Source organism: Neolamprologus brichardi, chromosome 9 (assembly GCF_056152115.1).
Source record: "Neolamprologus brichardi isolate AB-2024 chromosome 9, ASM5615211v1, whole genome shotgun sequence".
NCBI lineage: Eukaryota > Metazoa > Chordata > Actinopteri > Cichliformes > Cichlidae > Neolamprologus > Neolamprologus brichardi.
Window position 1 is genome coordinate 23,022,096 of NC_142112.1, and position 19,070 is coordinate 23,041,165.

Below are 19,070 nucleotides of genomic sequence, written 5' to 3' on the forward strand. Positions count from 1 at the left end.
GTGCAAAGAGGCAGTTTCTATACGTGTGCATGACTTTAAAAGTTGGCCCAAAATGATGAAAGGGATCTAAAAATGTGGAAACAGCAAGAGGAGTGATGCAAGAGCTTGTTTGGAAATTTATTTACGGGCCTGTCTTTCACTTTATACATGCATCATTAATGGGACCAGAATGCAATATGAAATGAACAAACAAAACCAGGAACAAAAGGTCCAGATTTTCTGCTAGATTTAACAGACAGGTAGCCACAAAGGAGCCACTCTGCTAATGCATAATTTTAACCTTAACTCCCCCAATGTTTTTTTAACATATCATATATTTGTAAGAAAGACTCTTTATTCATGCATTTATTTTACACACTTAATATTGTACAATATGTGTCCCTGACCGCAGTGTTTGGGTTTCAGACAGCCAGCAGCTATTCGTGGAGGATGCAAATATGAGTCCAGACGTGTTGTACCTGAAGGAAAAGGAGCCACTGGTCATCCCCTGCCGGGTCACCAGCCCCAACGTCACCACAGAACTAGTAAAGGTTTGTGCAGGAGATGTGCTTTTTATCTATCAAGTGACTGAACACCTTTTAAATTTAATGCACTGTGCATAGGTGCAGAGACCTGCTCTGCATCACGATCCATGTTCTGATTGCGTTTGGGCACTCGTGTCACACTTTGTACTTCTTCGCTCAATCGCTCACGTTCCGCTCTCTGCGCATCATCGTTGCTTTGCCCAGTTTTTTCAATCAGGCCTCACATATGCACGCGATACAGTGTTCAGTCATGTCTCCCTGTACAGATCATTCGCCACATTGTTCTTATCTTGGCAGCCATTGCAATGTGGCGTGTGTGTCCGTTTGTTTGTGTCCGTCTGCGGATATGTGTGAAAGTGTGTGCGGATATGTTTGTGAGTGTTGGCGCTCGAGTGCTGAGTGAGGGGGAGAGCAGAGAGAGTAAAAGTGCAAACTATTTGCGGGTTAATCAAACGTGATTCCCAGCTCATGTCTTTAACAAGCTCTACCTGTTTTTGAGGGGTTTTACTGGGAACCACTGTTGGCACTGTTTTTACCTCTGGAGACAGGACATGGGGTCTGGAGTGCCCCACTGGCCACTGGCCAGCACCACTTCCCACATCTCACCCTCTACATCTTGTAGTAGGAACACTGGCTGCCAACTTCCTCCAACTGATGCTTTAAACAGCCGGACAGCCTGGTGGAGGAAGCAGAGGTGGCTACTGTTGGCCCCAATAGATCAAAGTAGAGTCTATTCTCTTTAATCAGGAGCATTCGTCATTAAAATGACGGTTTGTGCGTCACTATTGGAAAATGATATCTACAGTCAACAAGTTATAAAACATACAGTACTGGCTCAGGTCGAGACAGTGAAAGAAGGCTAAGTAAGTGTTGGTTATTCTGCTTTTGGATGCACAAAACAGAAAGAATACATTGAAGAGTAAAGGCAAACTCAGCAGTTTAGTACTGCACTTACAGTAAAGACACAGATTAGAACGTGTGTAAAATTAGGCCAGCAGAAGCATGGATTTATCTTTTTTTTAAAGTCAACTACACCTTTCATCATGCAAATTTCATGTTCATCCATCCACTCTTTGTTAAGCCCTTTAATTTCCCTCCATCTGCATTTGTGGAGGTCAGTGGCTGAAGCAGACTTTAATGCCAAAGTAAGAAATAGTTCTTTAGATATTCTCTGTTTGGACCAGCACATCCAAAGCACTGACACATTAACAAAAGAGAAATATGAAGGAATTTTAGATTCTCGTGATTTAGAACACAGGAAGGACTTTGACAAACTAAGCCGTGCATGTCACATCCACATTTGTCCTGCCTCCATCTCGGTGCTTGGATCAGCTAAGGTAATTATTCTAAAAATAGCTGTCCTCTTCTTCCTTGATATCCCTCCTCTTCCCCTCCAGTTTCTGGTCGTAACCTGGAACTCACTCGCTGTCACTGGAGTGTTTTTTTCCTGGAAGGACTTTGCACTTTACCTGCTTGTCTAGTATGACACTTCTCGAGAAGAACAATGCGCAGGAGGTTCTGCTCTCTCGCTCTAGCCGTGAAAGTGACCGGGAGGTGCGGGATCACGGGGTCGACAAGTCAAAAGTCTATATCCTGTAGTAACAGGATGCAAGGAGATGGACTGGAGTCACGTTTTTCATATCCTGCCTGACTCTTTTGCTCCTCCCCTTTTCCCTCCACTTTTTTCTTCATTTTTACCGATTTTCAGCATAGGCACTGGAGTAAGAATGGCACACAGGGTGCTAGAGCTCACGGGCTGGGTGTCAATGAGTTCAGAAGAGGAAGAAGTGAGGAAGGACAGGAGAAGGAAGAGCTCAGTGCTGTCTCGGGGGGGTCACATCACTCTGGGAGGGGGATATCAACCAGTTCACATCAGGGGTGCACGAGAGGGGGAAACTGTTTGTGTGTGATGCTGGTGGAGGAGGGCTCTACCTGTTCCCTTGGGAGAGGGTGGGAGGCTTCCACCATGTCACAGAAACTCTAGTAAACATTTCCTTGTAGCGACCAAGAAAACAACAGGGTTGTTCAGTTATACAAGGTAGACAAGAATTATAAAACAAACCCTGTGGGATTATAGGCAGCCTCATTCTTCTAGAGGTCTTTATCTGAAAGAAACTGCACAGCATCCCAGAGGACTTATCTCCCTCAAGCCCGAGGATGATCTGTCCATTGAAGTGAAAACAAAAGCTCAAATCACATCAAGTGCATGAATTTCTTGTTGTTCAGCAAACTTTTGGTTTTTGCTGCGTGATTGCCTGGCAGCATGACCACAGCATGAAGAAGCTGGAGCTACCAAAAACCTGCTGGGGCTTAAGTTGAACATGCAAACTCCTCACAGCATGGATCCACTTGCTGTGAATCAACGGCGCTAACCGTAGAACCAACATGATCCCGGCACCTCTACTTTTGTTTTTAAAAACATTGCTTTGAGAGAAACGTCCAAAATGAGGCTTGACTTGGACTAAAGTTTTAAAGTAAAGGTTGATTTCCAACATCTTCCCACTGGTAACTGTTCAGGAGCTTTTTATCATGTCCCATTATCAGTTGTATGAATACATTATTTGATGTCTTTCTTCAGATAGATTTAACACAAAACTGTTTCACATCTAATACATAATCTGAATTCATACTTGTTTTCTGGAGCAGGCAGATGCCTCTAACTCAAAGCAAAAAAAAAAAAAGGCAAAGTCAGTGTTGCAAATGACAAATAGTCACAAATTACAGTTATTTTACTCATAGATACAAGTAGGTTCTTTCCACATTTGTAATTTATCATGTGTTCACATTTCAAAGTTAATCACCATGACTTGTATCTTGAGCCATGACAATTGTTTGTTCAGTGTGGTTAAACTGCGTCATCGCTTCTGTGCTGTAGACTGTGGTGCAGTCAGACGTGTGATGGGTGTTGTTTTCTCCTTGCCTCTTTCACAGTACCACAGCCACAGCTTGAGTCCAGACCAGAGGAACATTATCTGGAACAGCACGCGAGGCTTCACAATCAGATCTCCCACCTTCTTTTACATCGGCCTCTTCTTCTGCCAGACCACTGGTGACATAGTCCGACACCAGTCACGCAGATATTTTGTACACAGAATAGGTCAGCAAGCTCTTTCTGCACAACTATATAAATCACGCGTAAACATGTATGTGTGCATCAATGGTTTTTGTGCAAAATCCCTGATATTCTACTTTTTTTTTGTCTCAGTGAATAAAATCAAAGATGTGCGTCTGAACAGCAGTGAACATACGCAGGCCTTGAAGGGACGGCGACTGGTCTTGAACTGCTCTGCCACTGCAGAGTTGAACACCAGAGTCAACTTCACATGGGACTACCCTGGAAAGGTCAGAGCTACTTTACAGTCTCTGGAGATGAAAGAAGCACATGTTTAGACGAAAAATGACCTTTGATAGGGAGGAACCACCTTCGCAAAATATATATTCTATCAGCCAAGCATGCTACATCTTATACTCAAGTAAACATCTTAGAGATTATATTCATATTTATTTTGCAGAGTAAAATAAGTGGAAGGTATGTGAGTAACACAAAAACACTGCCTGTGCAAATGAAATCCCCTTTAGGGTTGGTAAATGTCTTTCATTTTATACTCTATTAGTTAGGGCTGTAATTAATGGCGTTATTACTGATTTATAACAAGTGCATAACTCTTTCCCTTGCACAATCAAAAGATTACCCTTCAGTGTTAATCTCATGGCTCTTCTGTCATGTTATCCTGCAGAGTATCAATGCCGGCTCAACTTTCAAAAGGCTCGTGAAACATCAAACAGAAATGTTGTTCTACAGTATTCTGACCATCCCGAAGCTCCAGCGTTCAGACCGAGGCCGCTACACGTGCCGCGTCACCAGTGGTGATCAAAGCCAGCACAGACAAGTCAATGTTACTGTCTATGGTGAGTTTCCTCCGCTGACCCATCCCGACATTCAGGAAATTCACCGGCAGTCATCTGCTCGGATTACTCATTCCAGTCATGCTTGCTTAATTTTTTTTAAGTTTCTGTGACCAGCGCATTCTTTATCACAGGCTCCAGAACGTCACAGCGGTTTCCAAACTTTGAAGTCAGCTTTTTTTATGCACATTTTCCCCTCATTTTCAGACCGACCATTTATCAACCTGAAACCCAGAAACGGACTGGTGATGACGGTGCAAGCCGGAGAGAAATCTTATAAAATCTCTCCCAAACTGCGAGCGTTCCCGGCCCCAAAAGTCATTTGGTAAGTGATCAGAAATACTCCTATATTCTCAGAGTTTAAGTTCACCTAACAAAATTTGCGACTTCAGAGCTTCTTCTTTAGTGTTCATACCTCTCGAGTGTTTTTTTTATTTACGCTTTACCGCCTTTAACCTGAAGCTTATCTCAGCTAACTTCTTAATTTATTGGAAAGAGGGAATGACTTCCCAATAAAATATGACTCATCAGCACTTTAAGTATTCCAAGTTATTTCCTTCCTTGCAACTTTGTTTCTTCCTTCACACACTACCTGAAGCTTTTCGGAAACATCCCTCCTCTCCACTTTACTCAGAGGACTTTTTTTTTTCCTGGCAGGCTGAAGGATGGCACGGTTGCAGCAGAGCAATGCTCCAGATACCACATGAGTGGAAATTCCCTGGTTATCCGGGATGTTGCAGAAGAGGATGCTGGGAAGTACACGGTCCTCGTACGAAACCAGGAACACAGACTCTACCAGAATCTCACACTCACACTTGTGGTTAACGGTGAGAAACAACAACAACAAAAATACTTCTTCAGCTCTAAATGTCCTGTCCTCAGAGACATTAAACCTTCTCACTTCTTTATCATGTTTATCTCGGCATCATCTCGTCTCGCAGTGAGTCCAAAAATAGGGGAGAAAGCGGTGTTGCTGCAGGACCCGGGCTCCGTACCACGGGGGAGCAGACAAGCCCTGCGCTGCACATCCCACGGAGTCCCTCCTCCACACATCCAGTGGCTTTGGCATCCCTGTCCGTCTAAAGGCCTGTAAGTACCCAGAACATCACAACCTTACCAGCACTAAGCACTAAAGCACTAAACTAATTTATAAAATCCATTAAAATGTATAATTTTCTATACTTTATAAATTCTTAAATAAAGATAGTTGGTTTCCTAGTATGCACATAACTGACCAGAAGAACAATACAAGCCAAGTATAAAAACCATACAGCTATACAGAGCTTCAAGTGCTTTTATTATATTAAAATTTGGCACCTCAGAATTTTTTAAATTTACTTCACATACTGTGCATAATTAATCTGCAAAAATGTAAAAAAAAAAAAAAAAAAAGGCATATATCTTTTTACCTTTTTGGCCGCAAGGTTAAAAATATTAATAATATTATAACACTTCATGTGCACATAGAATAAATAATGATGTTTCTTTTATGTTACTCATTGGAGTGTGTGTGTGTGTGATTTTTTTTTTGTTGTTGTTGTAAAACGAGACGTGTTTTGTCTATTTCTGCGTGTGTTCAGACAGCGTTTCCTTCTTGTAACCAGAACAGATGCCTTTGGGGGCCTTTCATGTGCAGGAATGTGTGAAAATGTGTGTGTGTGTGTGTGTGTGTGTGTGTGTGTATTTCATCGGGCCAGTGTTTGCATGTTTGTTTGATTGTGCAGCTCTTTCTCATATTTTTGTTCTCTTACTGTCCATGTGTCCTTTCCATATGTTTGTTTAAGTTCATACAAATCTGCATCCTATGTGTGTGTGTGTGTGCCTGGTACATTCACAGACACAGTACACGTTGTATCTCAGACTTGAAAGGACAGAGAAAAAAAACACACTTCAATAGCAGCCAGTTCCGTGCTCTCAGTCACGATTTGTTGGTTTCCAAATCAAACACTATGATTTAATGAATTTCCTGTCCAGGAGGCAGGGTGAGAGGCCTGTTTATTATTGTGATTGCACACTGCATCCTGTGATGCTTTTTCTTATATCTGACACACACTCAATATACAAAGTTCTCATGAGAAATGGCCCAGCCCGATGAAGCGAAGGGACAGTCAGCCTTAAACACACGCCAGTATCCAAGCAGGCATTTTGGCAGAAACATTGATTGAGCTGCTCTCGGAGGTCAGACACGTATTGTGTTCCTTACGAACAAGTCGGAAAGGTTAAGTATTACCTGAGAGCACCACAGCAGCTGCCCACGCTCTTTTGCCCCCTGAGACACACTGACATCATAACTGTACTTGACCCTTAACCCTGGCACTCTCACAAGGCGCCATGCCAATCAATCTCATCCAAATGCCAAAAGTTATCTACATAATGTACATTAGGATTGTCTCAGGCCGCCTGGCAGCGCCAAAGTATGCAATCTTCAGTGTCAGAGTAAATCCAGGTCAAGTGATGTAAGCTCTTTTGTTCATGCCATTTATTGTATGTGTGACAGCACCTTTGTCTTGTTTCACAGTAAGATGTCAGATGCAATCTGCACATGTGAGAAATTTGGCAAAGCCCAGTTTTTAATCATCACATAGATGAATAATTTGACTTTAAGCCATTTTTATTCCATTAATATAATGTGATTTGTAGCAGTATTGTAATTACATAAACAAAGAGGCATAAAATAAACTAAAAGATTGTATTTCCCAACAAAGTGAAGCAGCAGAAGTTATAGTAGACCTAAAAAATGAGTCAAGCATGTTTGCACAGTAATTACACTGCAGATTACATTTGGCTTCTTAACTGGCTGCCTCACGGTCCTTTGTAAAGCTCTGTTCTGGTTCAGCTTCAGTGTCTGTGCTGATTGTATTTCTTTGGACTGGTACTTTTGATTGGATCCTCACTGGGCCCCTTGTTCTTTGCAGCCCGGCTGCACCACCACAAGCCTGACGCCGTGCTGGAGGAGGCCCAGGGACAGTGGACCAGGCTGGGCCAGGCTGACGGGGGGCCTCTCGCCTGGGTCCTGGGTCCACTGCTGGGTCTGGCCCTGGGAACTGCAGCGCTCTTATCTGGCCCGAGCAGGAGGTGCATTGGGCTTCCTGTGCAAAAATCAGAGCGCTTTTCCTCTCGTTGTTTGGCTTCCTCTCCGACTCGAGGCGCTTCCCAGCGGCGTGATTGTCCCTTCGTCTTCAAACGTGGCACGGCCCGCTTCCTCAAGAGCTTGATCTATTCTTGAGAGCACCCCCACACCCCTTCCCCAACTCGTCTGCCCCTACACATACCTCTAAACCCCCTTCCATCACCAGCCCTGACCTGCACCACAACCCAGCATCCTTCACATTTACAAAAGAAAAACTCCCCATCACCTCCCACTCTGGAGCCCTCCCCCTACATCACCGTCACCTCCACACACTCATCGGTGCCTCTCGACAGCAGCCAAAACCCTCAGTGACAACATCAGTGATCCATAGTGACAATCGCAAGCTCGGTATACTGGAAAATGAGTAAAGTGACTTGGAACACTGCTGAGCAGTGACGACCAGGAGATACAAAAAACCAGGAGTTATATACGCCACAACACTAAGGATATAAGGACACCTGCTTCACTGATTATTTATTTCCTTCCTTTTTCCAGTTTAAGTCTCCCCGCTACACCAGGCTGTCCTGTAGTTTGATGCTTTTTATATTTCACAGACATTTGAGCCAGAAAAAGTGCAATTCCACCCATCCACCAGCCACATTTCTGGAGCTGCTTCGCTTGTTTTTTGTGTCCTAGAGTGGTACTAAAATGGGTGCATGAACCGTGCCTGCCTGACCCAAGCCCCGATCTGATTTTGACATCCAAAAGAGAAAAAGAAAAAAAGCTGTGAGTTTCTGTTGCGATTTTTTTAACCACCAGTAGAAGATCAGTGTGCTTACCTTGGACGGGCAAAAAAGGAGAGAGGACATGCTTTGTGCTGTTCACTATGGGATTCCTTCAGTTCTCTATTAACAGACTAAGTGTCTGCAGATACCTACCATGTAGGAAGTCTGAGAAGGCCAGAGACGATCCTGTGTCGCTCACTATCATCCCATATCAAAATGTCTCATTTATGTGTCATATGGTGTCAGTATAACAGCCCTGTTGTCTTTGTATCAGAAGTTAATTAAAATCTAAGTGTATGCGTGATACTACAAGCCATTTTATGAGAATGAGTAGCATAAGTGTTTGAATAAAGTCCATTTGTGAATGTGAGTGTAAAGAGGGTGACAGTGTGTGTGCTTGCGCACAATTGTGTGTGTGTGTGTGCGCGCGTGTGTGTTTGTGTATCCTATTCTACGGGTGTCTGCTAATGTGATTAATTGCTTGTATACAGATGTTCTATGAGTAATATATGAATCTAATATTTAATAATTTTATACAACTAACTTACATATGACAATATTTGACTCTGTATGACTCTCTTAAGCTGTACTGAAGTGTTATATCAGTTGTTTGTGTTTTTTTGCATTAAACCTTGCTTATATTTGTGTATTCGTTTACATGCGCCACGGTTATTTTGGGGGGTTGGGGGCTAAGGCAGGAACACACAGGGGCAGCAGTAAAAGTGTATTTTAAGCAACATAACAGGAAAGGAAGAAAAGGCAGCAGATGACCCCTCTGATACACAACTCGAAGCAGTCCATTCATATACCCAAGCAGCCGCTGCTCACCCTGTTTGCAAGCACACACTGTGTGAATGTGGTGTGTCTGCGTGCATATATAGAAATTTATACGTGTTCATTTTCTGTGTCTAACCATGTTCACGCATCCATCTAACTAATTCTATGTGTGTGTTTGTGTATGTGTGTGTGTGTGTGTGTGTGTGTGTGAGGGCGACTTTGAGTCAGAAAGTGTTTCCTGAGAGGCGTGGGAGTATTAGCTAGGTGGTATGGTACTGTAGGTGTGGGTGTCTGTGTGCATTCGCATAGCATGTGTGTGTCAGGCCCTTGGTGTCATGCACAGGGTGGGTCGTTTGTGTAACTCGCACACTATCTCGATGCCAAGAGGAAGAGCAATCAGTGAGCAGAGAGGAACCGAAGACAGGGAGGAGCTCAGGGCAGACAGAAAAAGATGACGACAAGGATACAGACAGAGACAGAGAGATGAGAGGAGGGGGGCAGTGGCACATCCATAAACAGGCAGAGCATCAGTGAACAAAGTGGAAGTGATCGTTTACAAGCAGGAGGAGAGTTAATGTCTTAAAAAAGGAGGGGGCATCCTTTTATAAGGTAGCTGGTTTATAAAAATAAAAAAGAAATCACCCCTGCACACAAAGTCCAGGTTTGTTTATTTCTGCTGCAAAACTGGCCATTTAGACATGGGAGTCTACAGGGATTCACTCACCTGTGGAGCCAGCCTCCAGTGGGTATGTGAGGAAACTTCAGTTTTCAGCCCAGTGGCTTGGTCTGCAGGTGCACACCAGATTTTTCACATTAAAAATGTAATTCTGTAATAACAACTAGTGTTTTATAAAAGCTTTTATAGTTGAATTTAGAAACTAAATGCACCCTTATTATATTTTTCTACGTATTTAAGTAACGCTTCTTCACTATTTAGGCTGTTTGTGTGCAGCCAGATGATCACCTGCAGTGTACTGAAAGTGAGGCACAAACAGGAGAGCTTGAATCTGTGGAGGTGAAGTCTGTACTTGTTGTGCTGAGGTATGTGAGCTACAAATACCTCAGCTTAAGACATTAACATTTGTAAGTTACTGAGAATTTATTCATTGCTCAGGATTTCCCCATTTAAACTGGCTTCACATTAGTGGTTGACATGAATAATTAACAGTTCAGTAAATGTTAGCTTAATCACTTGAAGTCAGTTTTTTTTTAACAGGAACATACACAGAGAACATAGTAAAGATCATAAGTGAAAAACATTAGTCAGAAATTTGAATAAAAACACAAATAAATTTTACCAATGATAACAGAAAAAATTTATAGTGAGCTCAACCAAACCAAAAGAGACCTCAGATTTGACTAAAATACCTAAAAATCTAAAAACAGTGAGGTATTTAGAGGTGATTTAACATTGTCAGCTGAACAGCTTCTTCTGTGGGAAGGTACACTGTTTCAGAGCCCAAGGGCAATAACCTCAAAGGTCGCCTTTAGCTTTTACGTGAGGGCAGTGAGGGAAGTCATTGGAATGAGGACCTCAGTGACCTGGAGGCAAAATACTGAGTTAAAAGATCAGTATCGTGGAGCTAATCCATTGTTTAAAATCTATTCAAAACTTCACCGAGTTAAAACAGGAGTGATCTGCTGCAATTTGAGCCATCTGCAAGCGAGAGAAAGTGGAACTGGGCAGTGGCTGTCCAGCTGAGAGGCGATAGCTGATAACACATGCAGGACTTTTCCAGATCAATGAGAAATTAAATGTGAGAACAAATAAACTGAATCCACTGGAGATCTAATCCGTGTCACACTTTGGTTTTCTGTCTCTCTGCAAACAGACTCATTTCCCCTTTAAGCTCCTGGCGTCCACATATGTGGACATCACATTTTGGGTTATTTAGACCAAAATACTCAATTTTGCTCTGCAAGGGCCTGATATCCACTTACAAGGACATTATACTGCTACTGTTCTATCGAAATTTTAAACGAATATCCTCATATGTGGCTCTCGTTGTTCGTAGAAACAAAGATTAGGTTAAAAAAAGAATCTAGTAATTCTTTGTTTTTACATTCATCAGGTCCCAATCAGCCCAAATATCAAAGAGAAATTAAAAATGCATGCCGTGGAAGAGTGGAGGTTAAACATATCAAAATTGTATTCACTAGATGAAATGAAGGTGCAATATTTTTTTCACTATAATATAAAATATTTTAGATATTTTGTAATAACATCTACACATTTTTTAAAAATGAAAAAGTTGGCACATAAATCTCAACACAAATAATTAGCACGTTGAACGTTTGTAAAGGTTGCCTTTTTGACATGAGGCATTGTAAGATATTTATTGAAATCTGAAAAGAATATAAATAATAAATAAAAATAATAAACTTTAGAAAAAAATATATGACTGACTATATGGTCCTCTGAAACTTTTGAGGATTTCTTTGCTTGTTGATTTACAGGGGAAAAAAAGAAAAAAAAGAATGACGAATCTGATTATAGCGTGGGTTTTACTCACTGTAATGAGTTGTTTTCAATTGCAGGTCTGGACCAGAGTGGCAGCGCAACTACACAATTAGCTTGTTGCAATCTGGTTTTGCAGAAATTAGGCAAGATCATCAAATCCATTTTAATTTGACTCTGAGAAAGTGGCACCGCTGGATATATATATGGATATATATATATATCCATATATATATATATATATATATATATATATATATATTAGGGGTGCAACGATACACAAAATTCACGGTTCGGTTCGGTTCGATACTTTGGTGTCACGGTTCGATATTTTTTCGATACACAAAAAAATGTTCATGCCTTTTTATTAATTTGTCATTTATTAAATTTTCATGGCACATTCTGCACCACCTCTCTGTGCGTTCATCATTTGTTTGAAGCCAGCTCACCTCCTGCAACCACTTTTCCGAGAATACGCGCTTCTTTTGTGGTTCGGACTCCTGACATTTCTTTGGAGGTGGAGGAACACCAAAGTAATTGCTTAAAGGAGCTTCTTCGACATCTTTAAGAGTTCTAAACAAATGTCTGTCCTCCTCCTGAAAATCTTATGTATGCAAACACGCGTTGCAACTTCTTATCTTGTGCGCGTTTTTTATTTTGACAGCGAATGCGCACCTGCGGACCACTTATGTGCAGCCCTGGTTATTTAGCTCGTCATATTGCAGCCACAGAAATTCTTTTGTCCATGAAACCATAAAGCTGCACTTTCTTTTTGCCTTATAGTCTGATTTGTCATAACTTTTCCGTTTTGTGGTAAGCTTTTCTTTGGCTGTCACTTCTTCACCCTGACCTGTCTTATTTGGCTCAGCAGAACTAAAATATATATCCTGCTGCTTTTACACACGCACTCACATAACACTCAGCGATTCTCTGCGATCAACCTCTCACATGTTTAAGCTTGCTGCGGGAGATTTCACTTGTTATATTTGCATAGTAAGCTAACGATTGATAAGACGATGTCAGAGGAATTGGTGCGCAAATTATCATCACTCACCAATCAGTGCTGTCGCTCTCTATACACAGTTTGCGCGATTGCAAAGTGAAAGCAAAAAACAAGCGCAAATTCAAACGCGATTTCAATATGTCACATATTGACAGTGGCTCACCGATGCCAATGACATAATTACCCAGCTACATTTCCGAAAGAATGCAAAAGCATTGACATATATTTTTCCTTCCTACGATAGGCCGACGAGCAGAGCAGGGCAGCCCGACTGGAAAAATCGCTAGCCCCGGGACGTCGGGCTAGCGATTTTGCGAGCCCTGTATCTGATTGAGGAATCACTCATCTTTGGAAAAGAGAGTTTATTACAGAGAAATGTCTCTTTCCAAAATAAAAGCTATACTATACGCTTCTCCTGATATGCATATTAAACATATCAGGTCCCCATAAGGAGAATCATGTGCTAACGGCTGTCTAAATGACTCAGGTAAAGTTTGTATGCGTGCTTGTTGTTTTTGTCTGCTTCCACTTGTCTTTGCACTAGGATGCTATCGGGTAAATGTGCAGTCATATTCGTTGTGTTCCCACTAGTGCTGTCAGCCTTAATCTGAAATGAGGTTAACGCCACAACACGGCAAATCTCCGTTAACGAGCTACCGCGGATTGCCCCGTGTGTGGGGCTGGACAGCGTCAACACATTAACGAGCTAACTGCGCTAACACACTAGTTCCCACTCAGGTAATTGAGCATTGCGTGGCACATCTGACATACTGTTTTACTTTAGTCCATGACACCCTTACCTTCAAGGTCATACGTCACATGAAGACCAAAATAGTTCCAGACGCCAGATCTGAATGAGGGTGGGGGAGGTTCAATTTGCCATGTTGCAACGAGCTTAACTTCTGTCTAGCTAGCTTGCCCTGCGCTCAGTGAATCTGTGTTCGACTACTCCGCCTAAGCTGCACTGTCGAGCGCAGATCCACTGAGCGCTCAACACAGACAGCACCGTCAGAAGGAAAGTTGATAAAATAAATTAAAAATGTTGTATTGTTCGATACATATGCGTACCGAACCGAAAGCACTGTATCGAACGGTTCAATATCGATACGAGTATCGTTGTACCCCTAATATATATATGTAGAGAGAGAGAGAGAGAGAGGTTTTTTTTATGTTTCAGTGTTAACCTGAATATGTGGGCGCAGAGACGAGCTGTGTTAACTGATAGTTGTTTTCAGAGGTGTTCCTGCAACACGTCGTGCAATGATTTCAAACTTGTTTCTAATGTAGATCAGACTTTCAGTTTTGCTTTTTGCTCAATACTGAAAGTCTGCGCTTACTTGTTTTTCTTTTTAATGAAACTCCCCAGTTCTTTGTAATTTCATGTTGAGAAACATTTTACATTGCTCTGTGCACACAGTCTTTCACAGAGTAGTGAATTCCTCCACATCTTCACTCCTAACATTACAGGTTTCACCAGCATTTCTAACGTTGCGTAACTTTTCCAGTGTATTGTTGCCTCACTGTCAATTTTTTTGAAACGTTTTACAGAACTGTGTGACTGTTGGTGCTGAATTAAAAAATTTGCTCATCTTAACCATTTATTATTGAATTCAGTTGAATTTTATTTATTTAGAGCCAAATCACAACAACAGTTGCTATGAGCAATGGAAAGGAAAAACCAGATCGGGGAGGGGTGGCCATCTGCGTTGAGGGATGTAAAACAAACAAAGGCACACTGTGAAAGACAGCCAGATTTTAATAATAATTAAATGCCGAAATGTGTATTAACACAGAGCGAGTGAAACAGGTGACTGAAGAAGAAACACTCAGTGCATCATGGGAGTCGCCCAGCAGCCGAGACCTATTGCACCATAACTAAGGGAGGACTCATGGTCACCTGATCCAATATAAAAATATCAGTGTTATCCTTCAGCCTCTTAGTAGCTGCACATATAGAATAAATGTCAAAATCCTGCATCACCTCAATCTCCAGTGACAAGACTTGGCATCAGACCTTGAGGTCAAGGTCACGAAGATTCAAACTTTTTCGAGTCTTGTGCTAGATGTATCTATGGTATCAATTTGAAAATACAACATTGCTTCGTTTTCAAGTTATTGTATTTGCAAACCTGGGCGTTCATGGCACCATGGCAAGGTCGTGGAGTCTCTTTCCGTTATACGTGTGTTGTCTTATCCTTCATATTTTGTTGTGACATGTGTTTGTAAGCCACCATGGAATTTTCTGGCCACACACTGAGTTTGTTTCCTCAATTTGGCTCTTATCAAATTTACAAGGGGATAAAACTAAACTGAGACTAAAGTTAAACTGAAATAACAATGCTTCTCTTTACTCTGTGTTGCCTCTGAAGTATAAAACCCAGTGGGAAACATAATCAGGTTTGTCTGCAACAATCCAGCATCACTCAGCATGAAACTAAAGGTGACTGTCTTAAAAACAAGAACCAAATTTTATTTTTGCTTTCCAGGAGTTTTGTTATCCTCGTTTATTGTGGATGCAAAGACCTGATACAGCCGTTTGTAAGACAACACATTTGTGGTTATTCCTGACATACAAAGTGTGCAACAGACACATTACATAGTTATCTATGATGTGCATTAATGAGGAAAAGGCCAAAACTTCTTCTGAATTTACACTTTCATTGAGTTCCAGCTGTGATATTTCATTTCCCAATATTTTCACATGGAACAGTTTAACAAACCCATAATACTATCATATAAATTGTAATATTGAATAAAACAAAGAGTCAAACAGAAAAACAAACCAAAATTTGTTTTGTATAAGCTACCAGAATACCTATATTAGTTCCTTTCAGATTAATCAAAGTTTATTTTAGTTGTTGTTCTAACTCTCTGATCAATACAATTGATAGAACTCCACTCAGTTCTATCGATTTAATTTAGCCTGATTCAGTCCACCCAATGCTTTCACTCACTGTATGTGCAAACTGTCTGGTTATGATACCCAGTAACAGTTCAGCGAGTTACCAATACAACGCAAACAAAATTAATTTGTCTTGAAAGGTGCTGTATAAATAAAACTGTACTTTTACTTACTTTCTTTACTCACTTTGTATGTTATTGCAATAATACTTTTTTTTTTTTTTTTTTACAAAAATAACAGGGATTGAAACTTTATTGGTAATTTTCCAAGTAAAAAATTATCCTCATTCAAAAGTCATGTAAGAACCTCATTGGCTTACGGAATGTTGATGTTATTTAAAAAAAATTCATACAAAAATATGACATCATTCAAAAATGTCATGTGACAACCTCATTGGCTTATGGAATTCTGATGTCACAGGCTTCTAAAGCTTTGATCCTTTGATCCTCATGAATCCTTAAATAGGGGTGAGGATGTACAACTTTTAGTCCGTTATTTGCAGCACTTGTGTTAGCAGCATTCAAACGTTCACCAGTAAAGCATTTTCAAACATTTGGATCCTTTCCGTACTCACGGTATACAGACTCCAACATGTCTCAGAAACAGCAAGAAAGACAAGAAGTTGACCCAAGCTCTATTCCATGGTATGAGTCCCTAGACCCTTATATCAGCTCTCTTCCTTGGGATGAACAGGTAGAATTAGAGGAAAAGCGACTGGAAGAAATGGAGAAAGAAAATCTCATGAACAGAGAGAAGATTAAGATCCTGATGGAAGAAAATGAGAGAAAGAGCACTAAATTAGAAGAATTATCCTACCAGCTTAAAGAAAAACAGGGTATTATTGAGGAGACACAAAGGGATCTCCAAGATGAGAAGAATCAGGAGCTCCAAGAAAAGCTTGATGGAGCTCTGGAAAAAATTAAAGATCTGCTCCAAAAGGAGACAAAAGAGAGCATTAAAGGGGATAAAATGCTCAAGAAGAATCAGGAGCTCCAAGAAAAGCTTGATGGAGCTCTGGAAAAAAATAAAGATCTGCTCCAAAAGGAGAAAAAAGAGAGCATTAAAGGGGATAAAATGCTCAAAAAGAATCAGGAGCTCCAAGAAAAGCTTGACGGAGCTCTGGAAAAAAATAAAGATCTGCTCCAAAGGGAGAAAAAAGAGAGCATAAAACAGGAAAACATGGTGAAGAAGAATCAGGAGCTCCAAGAGAAGCTTGACGAAGCTCTGGAAAAAAATAAAGATCTGCTCCAAAGGGAGAAAAAAGAGAGCATAAAACAGGAAAACATGCTCAAGAAGAATCAGGAGCTCCAAGAGAAGCTTGACGAAGCTCTGGAAAAACTGAAAGAAATCCACCAAGAAGAGAAACAACAGTCCACACAGCAGAGAGACGTGCAGAGCAAACTCCAAGCCATGGAGGAAAAATACAAAGCGCTGCAGGTGAAACATGATAAAACTCTGCACAAAAATCAACAGTTGCTTCAAGACAAGAAGCAAATGGAAATGAAACTGAAAGAAATGGACTCCAATGTTGACGAGATGGAGGAAAAACACAGATTGCTCCAAATCAGGCTCGATAAAACAGTGCACAGAAATAAAGAGTTCATTCAAGAGAGAGAGGAACAAGAAATGCTCGAGAAAGAAACGGACTCCAAGCATGAAGTCTTGGAGGAAGAACTGAAAATGCTGCAAATGACTCTTGAGAAAACACTGCTCAAAAATAAAGAGATGCTTCACGAGAAAGACCAACAGAAAATACATCAGGAAGAAATGGATTGCAAGCTGAAGAACATCAAGACACAGAATGAAGGCTTGCAAGTAATGCTTGATGAAGCACTGGAAAGAAATAAAGAGATGCTTCACGAGAAAGACCAACAGAAAATACAAAAGGAAGAAATGGATTGCAAGCTGAGGAACATTGAGAAACAAAATGAAGGCTTGCAAGTTATGCTTGATGAAGCTCTGGAAAGAAATAAGGAGATCCTCCAAGACAAGAAACAAGAGCCCGTAGAGCAGAGAGACCTGCAGAGCAAACTCCAAGCCATGGAGGAAAAATACAAAGCTCTGCATGTGAAGCATGACAAAACTCTGCACAAAAATCAACAGTTGCTTCAAGACAAGAAGCAAATGGAAATGAAACAGAAGAAAATGGACTCCAGGCTTGACGAGATGGAGGAAAAACACAGATTGCTCCAAATCAGGCTCGATAAAAAAATGCACAGAAATAAAGAGTTCATTCAAGAGAGACAGCAACAAGAAACGTTTGAGAAAGGAACGGACTCCAAGCTTGAAGTCTTGGAGGAAAAATGCAAAATGCTCCAAATAACTCTTGAGGAAACACTGCTCAAAAATAAAGAGTTGCTTCACGAGAAAGACCAACAGAAAATACAACAGGAAGAAATGGATTGCAAGCTGAGGAACATCGAGAAACAAAATGAAGGCTTGCAAGTAATTCTTGATGAAGCTCTGGAGAGAAATAAAGAGATCCTCCAAGACAAGAAACAAGAGCCCATAGAGCAGAGAGACCTGCAGAGCAAACTCCAAGCAATGGAGGAAAAATACAAAGCTCTGCAGGTGAAGCATGACAAAACTCTGCACAAAAATCAACAGTTGCTTCAAAACAAGAAGCAAATGGAAATGAAACAGAAGGAAATGGACTCCAAGCTTGATGAGATGGAGGAAAAACACAGATCGCTCCAAATCAGGCTCGATAAAAAAGTGCACGGAAATAATGAGCTGCTTCAAGAAAAAGACCAACAGAAAATACAACAGGAAGAAGAAAAACTTGTTCTCCAGAGGAAAAATGAAGAACTCCAAGAATTGTATAATGAAACGAAGTACAAAACAACTGTACTGGAAGGAGAAAAGAAAAAACTGGAAAATCAATGCTCAGCAATGCAGAGTAGCATCAATGAAATGCTGAGAAAAAATACCGAACTTGAAGAACTTTCTAAGACCTTGAAGCACAAAAACACTGAAATCCAGGCGCAAAAGCAAGAACAACAGAAAACACATAAAGACCTGCAGTGTAGACTTCAAGATATCCAGAAGAGAAACCAGCAGCTGGAAGACATGCAAACGGATGTGCACAATGCAAAGCGAATACAGGAGGCAACAGTTAAAGAACTGAAAGACCATCTTAAAGAAAAACAAGAACAATTAGAAGACATGGTGAAAAGATGCAACAAACTTGAGAAAGAAAACACAGAAACAATGGTTGAGCTGAAAACCCTCATCATTGAGAAAAAGGTGCTCGTGGAAGAGTATCTGAAAAAGAAGACAAAACGCTTCTTCTGGTTCTGGAGGAGAGACACTGCTGCTTCTCACCTGATGTAACCTCGTCTTCCTCCACCTCTATTCCATTTTCATTTTCCCCCTTCCCCTTCCCCTTCCCCTCCCTCCTTTTTCTTTTTTCACCCTCACCCCCCGACCAGTTCCGGCAGTTGACTGCCCCCTCCTGAGCCTGGTTCTGCCATAGGTTTCTCCTTTAGGTTCCTTTCACTTTAAAGGAGTTTTTCCTATCCACTGTCGCCTGGTGCTTGCTCAGAGGGGATTGTTGGGGTTTTCTACGGAAGCGTAGAGCTGCCACCCGGGCAAAAGAAAAATACAAGTGTATCACGTTATAACGTGAAAAGTTTATTGTTCTAA

The 19,070-nt window shown here is 41.1% G+C and overlaps 2 protein-coding genes across 2 annotated transcripts in view; both read left to right on the plus strand.

The window, feature by feature from the left end:
- The window catches only part of flt1 (fms related receptor tyrosine kinase 1), a 49,957-nt gene that overhangs the window by 5,265 nt on the left and 25,622 nt on the right, over positions 1 to 19,070 (plus strand). Inside the window, exons 4-10 of the mRNA XM_006794558.3 lie at positions 406 to 530; positions 3,456 to 3,621; positions 3,730 to 3,866; positions 4,262 to 4,433; positions 4,638 to 4,755; positions 5,088 to 5,257; positions 5,372 to 5,519. Coding sequence (XP_006794621.2) covers positions 406 to 530; positions 3,456 to 3,621; positions 3,730 to 3,866; positions 4,262 to 4,433; positions 4,638 to 4,755; positions 5,088 to 5,257; positions 5,372 to 5,519 — 1,036 coding nt within the window. The remainder of the gene's footprint in view (positions 1 to 405; positions 531 to 3,455; positions 3,622 to 3,729; positions 3,867 to 4,261; positions 4,434 to 4,637; positions 4,756 to 5,087; positions 5,258 to 5,371; positions 5,520 to 19,070) is intronic.
- On the plus strand, positions 15,899 to 19,006 carry LOC148101427 (uncharacterized). The gene has a single exon (XM_087846136.1). The coding sequence runs from the start codon at positions 16,017 to 16,019 to the stop codon at positions 18,756 to 18,758; it is 2,742 nt and encodes a 913-aa protein (XP_087702262.1). The 5' UTR covers positions 15,899 to 16,016; the 3' UTR covers positions 18,759 to 19,006.

Bases quoted from the DNA above. Each gene is read 5' to 3' on its own strand.
- LOC148101427 (XM_087846136.1), top strand. From the start codon at position 16,017: ATGTCTCAGAAACAGCAAGAAAGACAAGAAGTTGACCCAAGCTCTATT.